The 16,386-nt window shown below is 40.6% G+C and overlaps 1 protein-coding gene across 4 annotated transcripts in view; it reads left to right on the top strand.

Moving 5' to 3' along the window:
• The window catches only part of HELZ (helicase with zinc finger), a 134,082-nt gene extending 131,469 nt beyond the window's left edge, over nucleotides 1-2,613 (top strand). For all 4 annotated transcript variants that reach the window (XM_075071875.1, XM_075071876.1, XM_075071877.1 and 1 more), the window contains one exon: nucleotides 1,970-2,613. In XM_075071875.1, coding sequence (XP_074927976.1) covers nucleotides 1,970-2,301 — 332 coding nt within the window. In that variant the 3' untranslated portion in view covers nucleotides 2,302-2,613. The remainder of the gene's footprint in view (nucleotides 1-1,969) is intronic.
• The last annotated feature ends 13,773 nt before the right edge of the window (nucleotides 2,614-16,386 follow it).

Here is a 16,386-nt window from a genome sequence, read left to right on the forward strand (position 1 = left end):
CACACACACACACACACACAAATTTGTCATGTGTGACACCTAATGCAACGGAACGCAATCCACTTTTGATGTCTTCTAAGTTTTTCTATGTTTATACTTTTGCAGGCCTGGTAATTCTAGTCCAATCGTAACTCTCCATTGTGGTACTAGTGGTCAGTGATTAGGCTGTTTGAGAGGCTTGACCTACATTCTGCTGAATGTGACCTTTTTTTATAGACTTAGCATAGGTTAAGTTGTTGTCAGTGGTATTTATTACGTATTTCTTTCTGCATTGGGTGCCTCATTTACAGTTCCTTCTCACCCGGGGCTCTCATGCAAGTCATCTGGCCTCTCTTTAATCTTACATTGCTTTCTCTTTGTAAGCTTAGTAACCCTGTCTGTCCTGTCTGTTCTGTCTTTCTGTCAGAAACACACACACACAAGAGGTGTCTATGTGCACTGGTGTTTTTGTATACTCAACTCATGAAATTAACATTTAATTTTTAAAGAAGGAAACAATTAGAAAATATGCCCACCGCCCTCACCGGCATTATTTTAGATTTCATTTATATCATTATCCTCCAGATAAAAGGCTGAGTTTTCTTAGCTTTTGGAAAACAGCAGCTGAATTCCCCAGCTGAAAGTAAGATACTTCATTAGGATTCAGAATATTCACTTGAAAGCAGTTTTCGTATAGTTGCAGGAGGAGTTAAATATGGAATTAGAACATACCAATTAACAAGAGTGCATTCAGTCTAAAACAGCAATAATTAGTTAGGTTGCATCAGAAGTCTGAGTTTCAGTTTGTGAATGTGTTATGTACAGTGCTGTCAATTTTAATTTTAGCCTGTTTAAGCCATGAAATGAGAAGGAAAGTGAAATATACTCCCCACCCTGGGAGGTCTGTCTCATTGGATAAAGAGTGTTTGAATTAGCATAGGCCTGAACATGAAGCATTTTTTCTCTAATGGGTCAGCTAGTTCACCCTGTGCATCATGGCAGGATCAGTGTGAGTAGGATGAATAGAATGTCTCTCTTGATAGAAGATGGGTGACTCGTTCAGTTCTGAATGTCTCTCCTATTGATTTCACAACTTCTCCTTCCTTAGCAGATTGTTGCCTTGCCTACCTGTTCTTATAATCATTTTTCCTAATAGTTAACCCAGGCTTTCTCGCCTACATATAAAACTGATTGGGAAACTTCTTTGACCTTATAAGGTAACATTACTGGACTAATGTGAAATGTGTCATGTGGCACACAAATAAATACATCCTCCCTTGGTATGTAAGAGCCAAGGCATTCTGACATTATAGCACAGAATTAAGTTTTCTGACAATGTAATCAGCTTTTCCTGATGATATAGAAGCTATGGCCTTAACATGGATTGTATCATATACCTCTGGGTGATAGCTCATGAGAACATAAGAATAGCCAACCTGGTTCAGACCAAAGGTCCATCCAGCCCAGTATCCTGTCTACTGACAGTGGCCAATGCCAGGTGCTTCAGAGGAAGTGAACCTAACAAGTAATGATCAAGTGATCTCTCTCCTGCCATCCATCACACTAGACCTGTGTACAGCAAGTTTAGGAAATTGGTTTCCTTTTGACTGCAGATAAAAGCACTACCTGTTCTGGTACATAATCTGTAGGGTCTAAATCCTTACATTCCCACTCAGTTTTTACTCAGTCCTTACTCCCAATAGGATTAGTCCCTCTGTCTCCTATAGATGTGGGTGTAATGAGGCTTATATGGGTTTATTTGCTTGCACAAAAGAGAGGACTAAGGAAAAAATAGTCTGAAGCTAGAATCATTTGAAAAGAGGCCCTGACGAAATCTAATATTGATCTCAAACTTTCTGTCATTTTAACTTAATATTAAGGTTCTGCAGTATCTGGATGTCAGTTTATCATTTTGTACGAGGACATCAGCAAATGGATTTCACTTACGAAGGCTATTTAGTTAAACTGGCTTTATTTGTTCTGTTTTCAGCTCCACCGAAGATAGTCAAACCCCCAGAGGATCACCTGAAAGTCGAAAACATACAGCTGTCCAATTCCTTCAACTATAACGTGCTTCAGCATCTCGGCCAGTTCCCACCCCTTATGCCCAACAAGCAGATCGTCGAATCAAACAGCAACAGCCAGCAGAATGCTGGTGGGAACAAGCCTGCCATGTCCTACGCAAGTGCTCTGCGGGCTCCACCAAAGCCCAAACCTCCTCCTGAGCAGGCAAAAAAGAATAGTGACCCTTTGTCTTTGTTTCAGGAACTTAGCCTAGGTAGTTCATCAGGTAGCAATGGCTTTTACTCCTATTTTAAATAATCAGATTATTTTTTTTAGAGAGAATTTAATTTCTATTTGTGTCAGTAGATCTAAGATAGTTGGGGCTTCACCTGTAGTTGCAACTATTCCCTTTGTTTATATTAGTAAATATATCCTCACTTAATTGCTTTGCTGCTAGACTTGCAACTAATTTTTTAATTATATTCCATTATTTTGCATTTTTTGATGTGGGCCAGAATTTTGAAAGCTTTTATGTAGAACACACACACACACACACACACACACACACACACACACACACACACACACACACACACACACACACACACACACACACACACAAAAACAAAACACCCACCTCAGAAAATGGTACTTTGCCCTGGATTTATTCCATTACTGTTTATGGCCTCTTCCAGCGAGAGATGGCTGANCACACACACACACACACACACACACACACACACACACACACACACACACACACACACACACACACACACACACACACACACACACACACACACACTATTTTTTAATTTGTGTAATGTTACCAATGTGTTGCATTAAGCTAGCAGCTAAAAGGTTAACTGTGCAACTTTAAAAAAAAATAAAAATAAAAAAAAAGTTTGTCTAAATTGTATTTAAAAAGAAATTGTAAGTAGCAATTACATTTATTCAATAACATTAGCATACTGTGCTGGGTTTCTGTACCAGAAATGGCCAGTTAATGTAAAAATGTATGTTATTTCTGCTTAAATTCATTTAATTTTTTTTTTTTAAATAAAGGTGCAGCATCTTATAAATACTTTCAGTTTTATCAGCTTTTTTGTGAAGGGATGCTGCATTCTGAGACTTTTATAGTTTTAGATTCTGTATGATGTGGTATTGTATTCTCCATCCACTGTAGGGTAAAGTAAAGGCATTCTTTGCAGACACTTGCCATTTTTTGGAAACATTCAGATAAAAAGCATTGGTATACTTAAAAAAATGCTCTACATTTTATTTTTGGACAAGCTACTAATTTAAGCTTGTTTGAAAGGTTAATTTGATAGGTTTTTTAAATGAATCATGAAGCTGAAAATGAATTTTTAGGTATGTTGGTGCTTAGTAGATTTAATAACTATTTTAAAAAAAAGCGTGAATTTAGTAAAATACTTGGTTTTTTGTTTTTTTTCCACTATGCATGTGTAAATGTTTGTAATCTGGCTTTTTTCTCCCCTTCGCCAGTGGTATAAAGATAAATAATTGTGCCGCTTTGAGGTTTTTTTTGTTTTGTTTATTTTTTTTTCTGGGTTTATTTTCCTTCTTCCAGTAAAACTTTTGGTACATTATTTGATGTTTACATTAAAATGTGACATTATACAAAGAAATTCAAATATTTTGCTAACTGTTTTGTTTGAGGAACATCATTAAAGAAGAGATTTAATGTTTGTCAAAGCTGTATCCAAATTTATCTAAATCTTCTTTGGGACTAAAATGATCTCCACTCTATGTGAGTTCTACTCAAGATCTCCACAAACATTGTCCTTCAGGACAACATATAGAAAGAGAATTCTACAGTGTGTGTAAAGATGAAAGAGAAATCTTTGGACAAAAGCTCTAAGGATAAAATTTATCTGTTAGGAATTCTGGTCTTGCAGATTTGTTCATAATCTTGAAATGGAAGGGGTGTATCTTTATAGCTTCTCCGGAGGTGGTAGTCCGCCTTCTACACTTCAAGAGATCTCTTTAAATCTGGGACATAATTGATTTTTCACAAGACTGGGATTGATTTATTTACAGTATTCCTCCATTAGATGTCAGAATTACAATTTCAGAGTTGTGTGGGGGCTTTAACTTCGTGTTTCTCTTTGGAATTGTGCATCTTTTCTTCCACCCCCTACTTGGAAAGCATAAGGGTTAATTCCAGACTTTCACAGCTGTCAGTGACAGACTGTGCTGATGAGCGGTGCTTGCTGCTGTATTCAATCAGATTTTTGTTCTGGTTATAATAAATTCATTTGTGTTTGTCTTTGGGTTGTAAGCTGTGGGTCTTTACATAAAAAGACTCATTTAAATTCAATACACCACAGAGATGTGAATGGTTACTATAAATCTTTGCTGAGTTCGGGGTTCAGAAATTTAGCTGAAAATCTCCTTTTCCTGCTTTAAAGAAGAACATGCATAACTAGTTAATCTGTGTCTTACTATTTAAAACCAAACAAAAGATGTCAGGGGACAGATGGAAAGACACTTCCAAATACTGCTTAGCAATTTGATGTATAGCACCAGATCAAGAGGATCCAAAATGAGATGGGGCCAAATTCTGTGACCCTTAATCAAGCAAAACTGCCATTGAATTCATTGGGCCTTTGCACAGTTGAGGACTGCAGAAATAGATAGGTTCATGGGAATTTACAAGGGCCAGATCCTCAGTTTGGTGGAAATCATCAATAGATCCATGTATTTCAGTGGAGCTAAACCAACTGATACTAGCTGAACAGCTGGCTGACAAGGTCTGGGAGAAAATCTGAATGTCCTGTGGAGAGTTCCTGGTAATATGCAAGAGACTATGACAAAAAGTTAGATGGGGCTCAAATGCACTTCACTTTGCCGAGTTGGCACTGTCGTTTCAGGGGGTCTCAAAGTCACTCATTTATATAGAGCAATCTTTTGATTCTGTTTACCATATTTGAATATTTAACTAATAAACAGCACTTTTTAATTGACTGCTATCTGTGAAATAGTTAAGGAGAAGGTGTTTTCATCTCACCACATTTATTAAACCTGTCATACTGATATTATAACTACAGTAGCAGCATTCTACATTCATGCTTTAAACTATGTTTCATACTGTTTTGGTTAATTTGTTTCATTGTTTCTTTAAGTCTACGAGCAAGATCTTTTGGATGATAATTTATAAAAATCCACAGTGTCATATGCAAGTTTTTAGGGTGACCCAAATGTTCTCCACCACTTGAGAAATTTTTCGAGTGCTTTTTCCCAGAAAAAGATTTGTTTTAAAATGGTTTAAAATAGCACATGTGGCTTATACTGTCCTCAGTGAGGCCTTTTTATACCTAATTTCTTCAAATCCCACAGTTATAGCTACTTGAAAACACCAGATTGAGTAGAGCTGGTTTTGGGGGGGGGTGGGGGGAGTTTAACAAAAAAAATCATGATTTTTTGTTTGTTTTCTCCTGAATTTCTAAATAATTTCAAACAACTCTAACACTGAGCATGCCCAGTGTCATGCTGTCTGGAGTGGCTCACAGTGTGGGTGCCAAGTGCTGCAGTAGGACCAGTTTCATTGCATTGTCCTTGGATGCTGGGTTAAAGCTTATGACCAAAGCTCTCAGTTCCTGATCTGAGGCTTTCATTTCATGGGATATTCCCCCATCTTTACATAACTTTTCAAGGTCTTTTGTGTCAAGACCCTCATGTGACTGCGATTCGCTCATTGTGACTAATCTTTAACCTTTAAAAACTCTCAATATCAAATTTAAACTTTTAACTGTGTTGGATTATGATCTGCAAATGCAGTTGACCTGTGATACGTGAATCCTGCTAACTGCCACACTGTCTGGAGTGGCTCACGAGAGTGAGTGCCAACCTCAGGGCAGACTCAAAAAGCAGAGCTAACACCCCAAATTGGTTGTATGTTCAATCATTAGATTTCATCAGTCCAGTAACAAGTGTGAGCTCCTAAAGCACTGTATCAGTCTTACCATGGAGTCACACCTTGCGCATTCCCGTCTGTCTTGCCACCCAGGCAAGCTGAATTATACAATAGACTATCACTTACAACATCCATTTGCTCGAAAGAGCATCGGACTGGCCGTAGATCTGGCCCTTGACTTTTTCACAGCTAAAATACCAACCTTAACATGGTAGTTACAGTCAAACCTTGTGCTCCCTACTTGAGAGAGACTCCCAGTATGGCCCATGGGCATTTTGCCTCGATAAGGACTACAGGATCTGGCTCTAAACTAAAAGACTGCATTTAATTTCAAGAAAAGTTTCTGGTTTTGATTTTTTTTAAATTGATTCCACATTTTCATGAGCAGAGGGATTGGTGTATAGTGTGACCACACTAGACAATGGAAGATGAGTGGCTTGCTCTAGCCCCCGTCAGTAGCTATTAAACACTTCCTCTGCATAGCATGGGTGAAGGCAAACCACTGTTGCATCAGGCACACCCCCAGCACAGCCCTTCTGAGGAGGGAGTTGTGGAAATGGATGCCTGCTCTCCAGGCTGAGCTTGATCTGCATTTCACTGCACCATGATTGCTGCCTGTTGAGAATGTGTGAGTAGGTCAAGTTTGTGCCCATTTTTCATCGCCCTCACCCATTGCTCGTTGGGCCAGATTCTTCCACCTGTCCATTCTGTCCTGTTGAACTGTACCCTACTCCATGAGCAGATCCTTGCTTGCAAAGTAAGATACTTCTCAATGTGAGTAAAGGTGTCAGAATGGCCACACACATCAAATTAGCTCATCTGAGCACGTTCACCTGGTCTGAGAAGTGGTTTTGGCCTGTCCCTAAATCATTGTGAAGCAGAATACCACCTGCAGTGGCTTGTTCTGGTTGTCAGCGTGGAGCATCCAACACATTGCTTTGTGAATTAAGCAGAAAATCCAAAGCAATAGAGCTGGCTGTGACCCATTTGGAATTGGACAGGTATTGCCAGATCAGTGGAGACCAGCCTCGCTCGGCGGAGCCAGGAAGCTCAGACTACCGACACTACTTGCCGAACTTACCAAATTCTCATCGGAATGGCCCACTTATTTCAACATGAATTTGTAGGAGACATTAAATGCAGACCCCAATCATTGATGATGGGGACATTTTCCCCTGCTAAGTGGTAGCAATGTTGGAAGTTCCTAGTGTGCAAACTTGACCTGAATGCACAAGTGCTTTCCTGCATGTTCTTCTGGGGTAACCTTTTCAACAGCCCCAAGTGAATTAGGGGTCTTAAGGCCAATTTTAAAAAGTGTCCAAATCATGCTGATTTTGAAAATGACACTTAGATTCCTGAGCCACTTAAGCACTGCTGAAATTTTTACCCCAGTCTTTAGGTGAGGTCTGTTTATTTACAGATATAGGATGAAATCCTGACCCTATCAAAATCAATAGGTGTTTTGCCATTAACTTCAATGGGGGCAAGATTTTACCCATAATGTTTACATTCTACCACTAGCACATTTAAAAACGGCCAATTATGACTAGGATACAAAGACATATTTCAGAAAGCACAGCAGCAAGCAAGCAGGCCTCCCAAATAGCTCTGAAACCACTGTGACTGCTGTTAAGAGGAATCTACTCCACATGGGCAGGGGACACATGCACAGCTGATCAGAGAGAAGTTATTTTCCTAACTTTCTATGGACTTACTTTTAGAATATTAATATAACCCTAAGCAGATACTCACTGCTTGTTTTCTAGTTAAAGGGAGCCTAGTGACAGGTATTAATGATAAAACAACTTTTTCAAATGAGGCTGACCGAAATGCATTTTGCATCACAGAAAGTAGATTAAATCTTCCAAAGCAACTTGTGGTTTTAGCTGCCTCCATGTTTCAGTGACCGACCTGACACGCCCAATTTTCAGATGGTGGGTGCTCAGCTTTTCTGAAAACCAGGCTCCTTGAAGGTATCACAATTTGGACACCCAAAATCAAATACTGGTCACTTTTGAATACATAGGGTAATACCATTCCAGATTTCTCAGTATTTTTTTCGTCTTTGGCTGCTCCTTGTTCTATATTTCATGATATTTTCTCTTTTCCACCTCTGCCCCAGTTTTCATAGTCTGTGCTAAATGGAAGGCACGACCCATAATACTTGAGTTGAATATTCAAAGTCATGAGATCTGAGTCAGGCATTTGTCCGTCCGTAATTCAAACCAATGCCTCTGTAGTGTGGATCAACATAGACCTTCCAGTAATTGTGATGTACTGTGAACATTCATAGGGTGACATGTTGTGGTGCAGTACTGGGACTGCGCCAAGCAGTGGAGGAGGAGCAAGCTAAAGATTTTTTTTCTTAATCCATCTGTGATTTGTGTTTGTTTTTGCATTTATAAAACAGATGCATCTTTCCAGGGTAAGTTTGGGGAGGAGGGTATTGTTCTACCTTGCAGTCTCATGACATAGCCAGTTACGCTGTTGACAAATCACAGGTGCATGCTACAGGAGCAGGTGAAAATGTGATTATCAAGATGTGATGATGGTTCTGAACTTGTAATAGATTTAGCAAAAAGCGCATTTGTATATTTGTTACATGGTGAGGAATTATTTTATATGGTCCTGTACTGAGAAGTTAATATATTCATTCAGCATAGAGTTTGCAGTCAGCTCCAACTGTGGGTCTGACAGAGACTCGGTGTGCTCAAGCAGTTGGCTAGGTGAGCTCCTACAGGTAGGACTATGAACGTGGCAAGTTAGTAAAAGGACATAAAGTCGTATAAGAAAATGGTAAATTACGTAGATAGAATGGTAAATGAGCCCAGTCTATCTTGCGATCAAGTTTATGGAAAAGAAGGGCTTGGACAATGAATGGACCATTTAAACAAGTTTTTTATATCATACACAGAAATTAATAGTCCCATTAACATTACTGGTGTGTCTTGCAGGTGTTAACTGGTGTACAACTCTTGACTTCCACATTGCGTATACTACATTGGGTACTCAATTATTGACAAATATTTTGGTGTTGCCTTACCCAGGCTGGTTGGGTATTTCAGTACCCCCTCTGCCTATCCCTAATGAGCTTGGGGGAAGATTTAAAGAAGTGACCAAGGGATTCGGGAGCACAAGCCCCAGTAAAGTCAGGCAGGCACTTTAGAAAATCTCCTGTGTAGTCTATAAACACTATGCCAAGGTAATAACCTTTCTGATCTCAAACCCAGCATGGAACCGTAGGAGCATGCTCCCGGAGATGGCATTTGGAGAAACACATCTGCTCTGGAGATACCAAATCAAAGGAAGACCCATTTTAAGTGGGGTATAAACTGCAGCAGGAAGCCTTGGTTAGGCTCTTTGGAAGTATTATTCACCCCAAAAGGCATAATTTGAAGGCTTCACAGGGACTAAGGCCCTGCTCCTGCACCATTAAAATCCATGCAAATTTTGTCATTGACTTCAACGCACTTAGGCTCAAACCCCTAGCAGATAGACCTTAGGCCAGCCCCCTTTACAGGGCCGAACTTCACTTTATACAAATTTGTTCATAAACCTGGCAAATGGATAATCTTGAATCACGCGTGAAGGTATAAAACTCTGAACTAGTCAATTCCCTTTCATTAGGAGACAGACATACACAGTTTCCTTGTTGACATAAGCAGAGTTTACAGTGCAATAGATCTTGCAGTTTTTAGAGACAAATGGCATATAAATAAATAAGTTGTGGCAAACCTCCTGAGAAGTGGAGAAAGATTGTAAAGTGCCCTGAATGATATACATCTTCTAAAAATTCAGATCACTCTTACCAGTCACCACGACGAAGGTATAATCCATTTCCGGTGCTTTTTTCAAATTGATTTGTCTTAACCACTTTGTGATTCCTTGTAAAATGCTTTGAGGATTAGGCTTTCCAGTATCTATTTACAATGTAATAACTGTCTTGGTGCACTCCCTTAACTTGTAAAGACTCACAGAAGGTATTTTACTGCTACATTTAAAATGTATTTATAATAAAAATATCTTTTCAATAAATAATGTTGACATTTACCAGTGGGTTGTGTTTACAGCCACACGCTGCTGCTTCTTCATAAACCTCTTTGACCCGCCGCAGACCAATGCAGGAAGACTGGATTTCCTCCTCCTTGGTTTTATATGCGGCCATTGCAGAGGGGAAAAGTAACTTTTTATTAATGAACAATGAGCTAGAGCCTCAACTGGGGTAGCTCAGCATAGCTCTGTCAGCTTTAATGTACCAATGCTGCTTTTACGGTAGGTGAGTATCTGGGAGCATAGCTTGTATTAAAGCCTGGCAATAGAAGGAGGGACAAAATGACTTTCTGCCTCTGCACTGTGTAGCCCAAGAAAGGGACCAAGCTGACAGCTGAGTTTTAAATATTAGGGATCCATTAGAAATTTTGCTGGTACCTTAGATAGACTATGAAGACCAGATGTTCCCACAGTCTAAGCTGGCAGGATGTGCGCCCTGCCTATATTGATGCCATTAGAATTTCTCTCTCCCTTTCTCTATGTCATGTTATATTCGTTTTTTGCTCCCTCTGCTCCACTTTTCAGTCTTACCAAAGCAAAAACACATACCTGGTTTGAGTTTAACTTTCCAATCCTCAGTGTCCTAGTGGAGTTAAAATTCGATCTGTCAGTAAACTGGGGAAATTCCAGCTGTCCCCATTTTCCATTAGCTGCTAAACACAACCTGTTTCCTTTGCCTATGTACCTTGGATCTGGCTTATTAAGTAGGCAACAGATGCATCTGTCTGTCCAGTAACAACAGTAGCTAGGGTGTAATGCACTATAACTTTGTTGATTGATGGCAAGATTTATAATAGCACCAATTAACTCTGTGCTCAAGCAAGAAGAGGCCATAATAAAATTGTAGCAAACAGCTATGGATGGACACCTACATCTGATGAGGCGCTGTCTAGCTGACAAGGGTGGGGTGGGGGAAAGGGTTGAAAAGGCTTAACTGTGCTTCTGGGGTGGCAGATAGAGAAGGTGACATTCAAATATTGAAGTGGAGAGATATATCCCTGTAGTGTGTTCTGAACTGAGGAAGGATAAAGTAGCTACTTTTTATGGGCGTGTATATGTGGAGCATTTATGCAAAGGACTCAGTATAGATACACAATACTGTAGCAGATGGTGGGTGACTTCAGTGCCTTTTGAATAGCAAGCTTGACCAACAGGCCTATGACCTGCAGTGTTAGGAAAGCTCTTCTGCTGTGGGGCAGCGAAAATGTCCCAAAGCAAGAGAGGTCCCTGCATTCTTCTCTCTCCATTATAAGAACTCTGTCTGCAGATTTCTTCTTAGTTGCTGACGTTACCTTTAGGCTCTGAGCCCCATCTCCTCAAACTCTCCTCCCTTCTAGTGTCAGGACAGGATGGAGAACAATGGGCCTCCGCCTCACAACCCTGTTTCCTGACCTAGTCATGGGAACAGGTGAGAACGAGGAAGAGGCAGTGGATCTTGCCTCCCATGTGTTGATGAAGATGGCCTGAAGCCTAGGGTATTCCTCAAACGAGTCAGCAGAGGGCAGCAGAGAAGCAGTAGCAGAGTGCCGGGCGGTGGCACGCACTCAGAACACAGTGTCTGCATCTGCAGTCCCCTGGGCCTGAAGATTCATGTGTCCCAAAAGCTGGTGTTGAATTAAAATATCTGCACTAACGACTGTAACATGGCCCCTCTTCAGGCTCACTCTCATCATCAGACTATTTTCCAGTCTCTGTTGTAGGCTGCTAGCTGGAAAGTATCTGTACTGACACCTGATACTTCAGCTTTAACCTGCTGAGCAGTTCTGAGCATACCTCTGGAGTCTGGTAAGGGATCCAGTGCCAGATTACAGCCATGTTGGTGCTGAGACAGACACCCTTTGCAGTGTTAGAATCTTTTTAATGGGTCAAAAACCAAATTGGCACCTGTAAATAAACATACCTTTATTAGCGGCCATGGTAAGTTTGCACCTCTCTAGTGCCTTCCTACCCAGGTGCTGAAAGTTCTTTGCAAACATCGATTAAGCCTTACAGCATTAGCCCAGTGGTAGATGGGGAAACTGAGGCACAGAGTTGTCCCATCTCACACTGCACGTCTGTAGGCTTAGGCTCAAATAAATTTGTTAGTCTCTAAGGTGCCACAAGTACTCCTGTTCTTTTTGCGGCTACAGACTAACACGGCTGCTTCTCTGAAACCTGTGGGCAAGACAGAAACACCACCCAGATCTCCTGACCCTGGTAAAGAACTCAGTGAGTGTTGTTATTAAAGGATGTGTGGACACACTCATCCCTTTTGAGTTTATTGCTGGAAAGCTTTTACCTTTATCTCTCCCATTACCAGATGCTGCTTAAGAAGATACCCTGGCAAACATTCAGCTTCAGATGTTCAATACAAATAAAAGCTGGACCAGCTTATTAATGTATCTGAAGCAGAGTTAATCATAAGGTCATTCCATCAGGGAAATAATGTGCACATATGTTGTCCTGGACTCAGGGCAGTTACTTTCTACCAAGTCTTTAAAGGTCAACTGTAGGAAGTAGAAAGAGCTGCTTGACTGCACATTATAGAAGTATGAATGGTCCAAGAGAATAATAGGCTGATGGTTGGTGCCCATGCTGGAGCCAGAAACTCCTCAGATCTACTTACAGCTTTGCCAATGAGATTATTTTTGCGATGGAAAAAGCTAGAAAGGTGGGGAGCCTGGGAACGTTCTTTAAATGAACGTTTTGAATCTGCGAAAACCAGCAAAAATAGTGGAGGAAATCGGTTTTGTACCAAAAAACCCTCCAACTAATCTTATTGTCCATGGACCTAGTGACAATGTACTAAAATGTAGTGAAACCCCATTGCTAACCCATCAGCACAGGGGCTCTCAAACTTTTTCATGGTGCGGGCCACATTTTAATTGAGAGATTGTCTCATGAACACCAGACCCTCCCCGTTCTAGTCTACAGAGACCATCACAACAGGGCCCTGATATTACATAGGGCCCCTAAGTGCTTCTGTAGGTAATAACAGTAATTAACAATTAACAATAGCTCGCCATCTAAAAAAACTTCATCTGTGTTTTCTACATTGGTTCTTTTGATCTCTCTCATTGGTCCCTCTACTCCTCTGGGAGTTCCCATGGACGTCTTGCATGTTCAGCTGGGCTGCTTGTCCCTTTTCTCGTTTCCTTCAGCATGGGGCTGCTTTGTCATGTGTCCCTTCAATAATGGAAAGGGATGTGATTGGGTGAGGTGCATGAAAAACCGTCCTTTTCCAGTGCAAGTGCTGTACAACTGAGAACAGTTTGTTATTCCAACACCCTCTGTTTTAAAAATAACCCTACATCTCAAATTGCATTGACCGGCACTATTCATGCACACATACCCCTTTTTAAAGCTCTCACTTGGTAAGGCTGGAGTTTATAAACCTGAGTTTGTTTAATAATTCAGGGTTCTACATGTCTAGTTCCTGCATCTGTATCACAGAACCCCCCCACTACCACCACACTTGGCATCCCAGATGGTTCCCTGGAGAATACTGGGGCAAATTCAAGGTCTCTGTTACTTTTCTAGATTCTCCCAGGAACTGTCTCTGTGTCCCTTCGAGAGCGCCTCCCTCTTCCCAATGATCTCTTCTCTCTTGCTATTCTCCCCAGGAACTATGAAGCTCATGAAACCAGCAGATGGGACTTTCTCAGCAATAGGGCCAAGGCTTTGTAACTCATTACTGGGGAGATGAGAATGACCCACCCATCCCACGGCCTTCAGATCTCAGTGCGAAATGCCCTTCTGTGACTTTGCCTTCCCACCACTGCAACTAAAATCAGCAAAAGAGGTGAAGGCCAGAGTAAAGAGCAAAGACAAAAGGTCACTGACCTAGTGTGAGTTTGATTTGTTTTGAGAGGTGCTCAGATACCATGGTGATAAACACTGTTCCAAGAACCTAGCTAACTAGTCGCTAAACAGACAACTTTATTCTCCAGGGCTGTTAGTCTGGCACCTTTTCTGCATGCTGAATTCACACAGCACAACATTTAAAAATAAAAGACTCAGTTCTCCAAACCTATGCCTAAAACCTTGTCTTTGCATAAAAATGTATAAATATTCTATTGCGTCAATCTGCTCCACTTTCACTTTGCACTGACATGATGTTGTGTAATTTCAAAGTGCTGGGCAAACGTTAGTGCCTGGAAACCGCTTTAATAAGAGGGTTAGAAGCACCAGGGGAGAATGCTCACAGCACTCTGGGGAGGCATTTTATAGAGGGACAAGTGGAGACTTTTAGGTGCCCTAGACCTAAAATGGAAGCCATCTAGTGGGGCTGTGGCAGGGCCAGGACTAAAACGCAATATCTTCTTGTTTTAAGATCAACTCACTTGCTCCGAAGTCACTTTACCATTTTGAATATCCTCCCCATAGGTCCGTTTATCACCCCGTTATTTTGCTATTGCTTTATTTGCACCCTACTTGGCCATGTTGTTAGCATGTGAATTCTTTAGCTCAGGGATTCCCTCTTCTGATGATGATTCCTTCCAATACTAATTCCCTGCACGTTTTCATGCTACAGAAATAATAATATCAGTGGGTGAGTTCCTGCCAGGTGCTCAGTTGAGAGAATGAAAACTTAAATTGGTTCAAGTTCCCCTTTCTTCTCCCTCCACCCTTCCTCCCCAAGTTTATATTTTGTTTTTTCTGCATTGAGGCCAAGTACTTTTATTAACTTTTCTTGCAGTACATTATCAGGTCCCTGGCTGGGAGATTTGGAAATAGCGGAAGAGACTTTCACTTAGAGCAGCTGTTGCAAGGGTGAATACCAACAACTGAGTTAGTGGAGAAATCCCTCGCCAATGTTTATTCGTGTCTGAAAAAAGCAAAATGAAGTCAGACACGTGCTTCACTCTCAGCATGGCGGGTAACATGTAAATAGTAAATTATCAAAAAGCCCCTTAAGATGCAGCAGATAGAAAATAAAGCTTAGTGAGTTCAAGAGCTTTAGAAAATGGCTGTAGCTCTGCTTTTTGACTTAAATGGATGATGGGTCTAATTCCTCATGGTCTTGCACTGCGCATTGGCATTTACACCTGTGACAAGTGGGCATAAAGAGGCTGTAAAACATTTCAAACTTGCTTTGGATCCAATCTGAAACCCACTGGTGTCTTTCTGTTGACCTCACAGAGCTTTGGATCAGGCTTTTGTGTGTTCTGCTGTTTCTTCAGCATATATGATTTTTTCTTGCTAATTAATATAAAAAACATTTAATATGTTGGGCTAGTGGAAATGTACAATAACTTGACCTTCAAAAAAGTTCTAAAAATTATTTTTTTAAAAAAAGAACTAGATAAATTCCTGGAGGATAGGTCCATCAATGGGCTATTAACCAGAATAAGCAGGGATTGTGTCCCTAGTCTCTGTTTGCCAGAAGCTGGGAATGGGCGATGGGATGGATCACTTGATGATTCCCTGTTCTGTTCATTCCCTCTGGGGCACCTGGCATTGGCCACTGTTGGAAGACAGGATACTGGGCTAGATACTGACCTTTGGTCTGATCCAGTATGACCATTCTTATGTTCTTATGACCATTGAGCAGCTTGTGTCAAATATAATAATTTAAAGAAATGTTTTCACCAAAGAATAATTATAAAATAAACTTGAACAATCTCATAAACTTCAAAGAGTGCAGCAAACATGCCTTTCCATGAGGTGTGTGTCTTTGCTTCAGGAGTGCAATGTTATTCAGTGGAACTCACAGAACAAGGTGGGATTATAAGGTTCAATAACTGCACAGCCAAACCTCAGATGTCCAAAACTCTCATTTGTTCCTTGTTGCTTGGTGAATACAATGGAAATTCCCCACTCATCCCAAATCTTTTACCCAGATTAATCCATTGCCCTGGCGTGTAATCCATTATATCTGAGTTTAGACTATACCACATTTTTCTTTAAAAGCAGCAGATAATCCTGTGGCACCTTATAGACTAACAGACGTTTTGGATCATGAGCTTTCTTGGGTGAATACCCACTTCGTCAGATGTATGTAGTGGAAATTTCCAGGGGCAGGTATATAAATGCTAGCAAGCAAGCTAGAGATAACGAGGTTAGTTCAATCAGGGAGGATGAGGCCCTGTTCTAGCAGTTGAGGCAAGCAATTGAAATAACAGGGACTGGCTGAAAATGCTCCTGCACAAGATATTTTTGTCAAAATAATCAGCTGTTTTGGAAAATAAAATATTGCATAAAAATATTTTTGACATGTTTCCTTTCAAAATATGTTAACAAATAGTTAAAAAAAAAATCAATTTCTCCTCTCTTGAAAATAGTAAGAAATTCCTCGTTTCTGTTTTTTATGCTCCCGGCCCTCTTCCAGGACCATTATTAATGGTCTTATTTTCTCTCATTTACTAATGTAACATTCTCTCCCCCCCCCCCTTTTTTCTCTCTCTTTTTTTTACTTTTTTCAGACTTGTCCAATG

This window comes from Chelonoidis abingdonii, chromosome 13, assembly GCF_003597395.2.
Source record: "Chelonoidis abingdonii isolate Lonesome George chromosome 13, CheloAbing_2.0, whole genome shotgun sequence".
NCBI classification, from domain to species: Eukaryota; Metazoa; Chordata; order Testudines; family Testudinidae; genus Chelonoidis; species Chelonoidis abingdonii.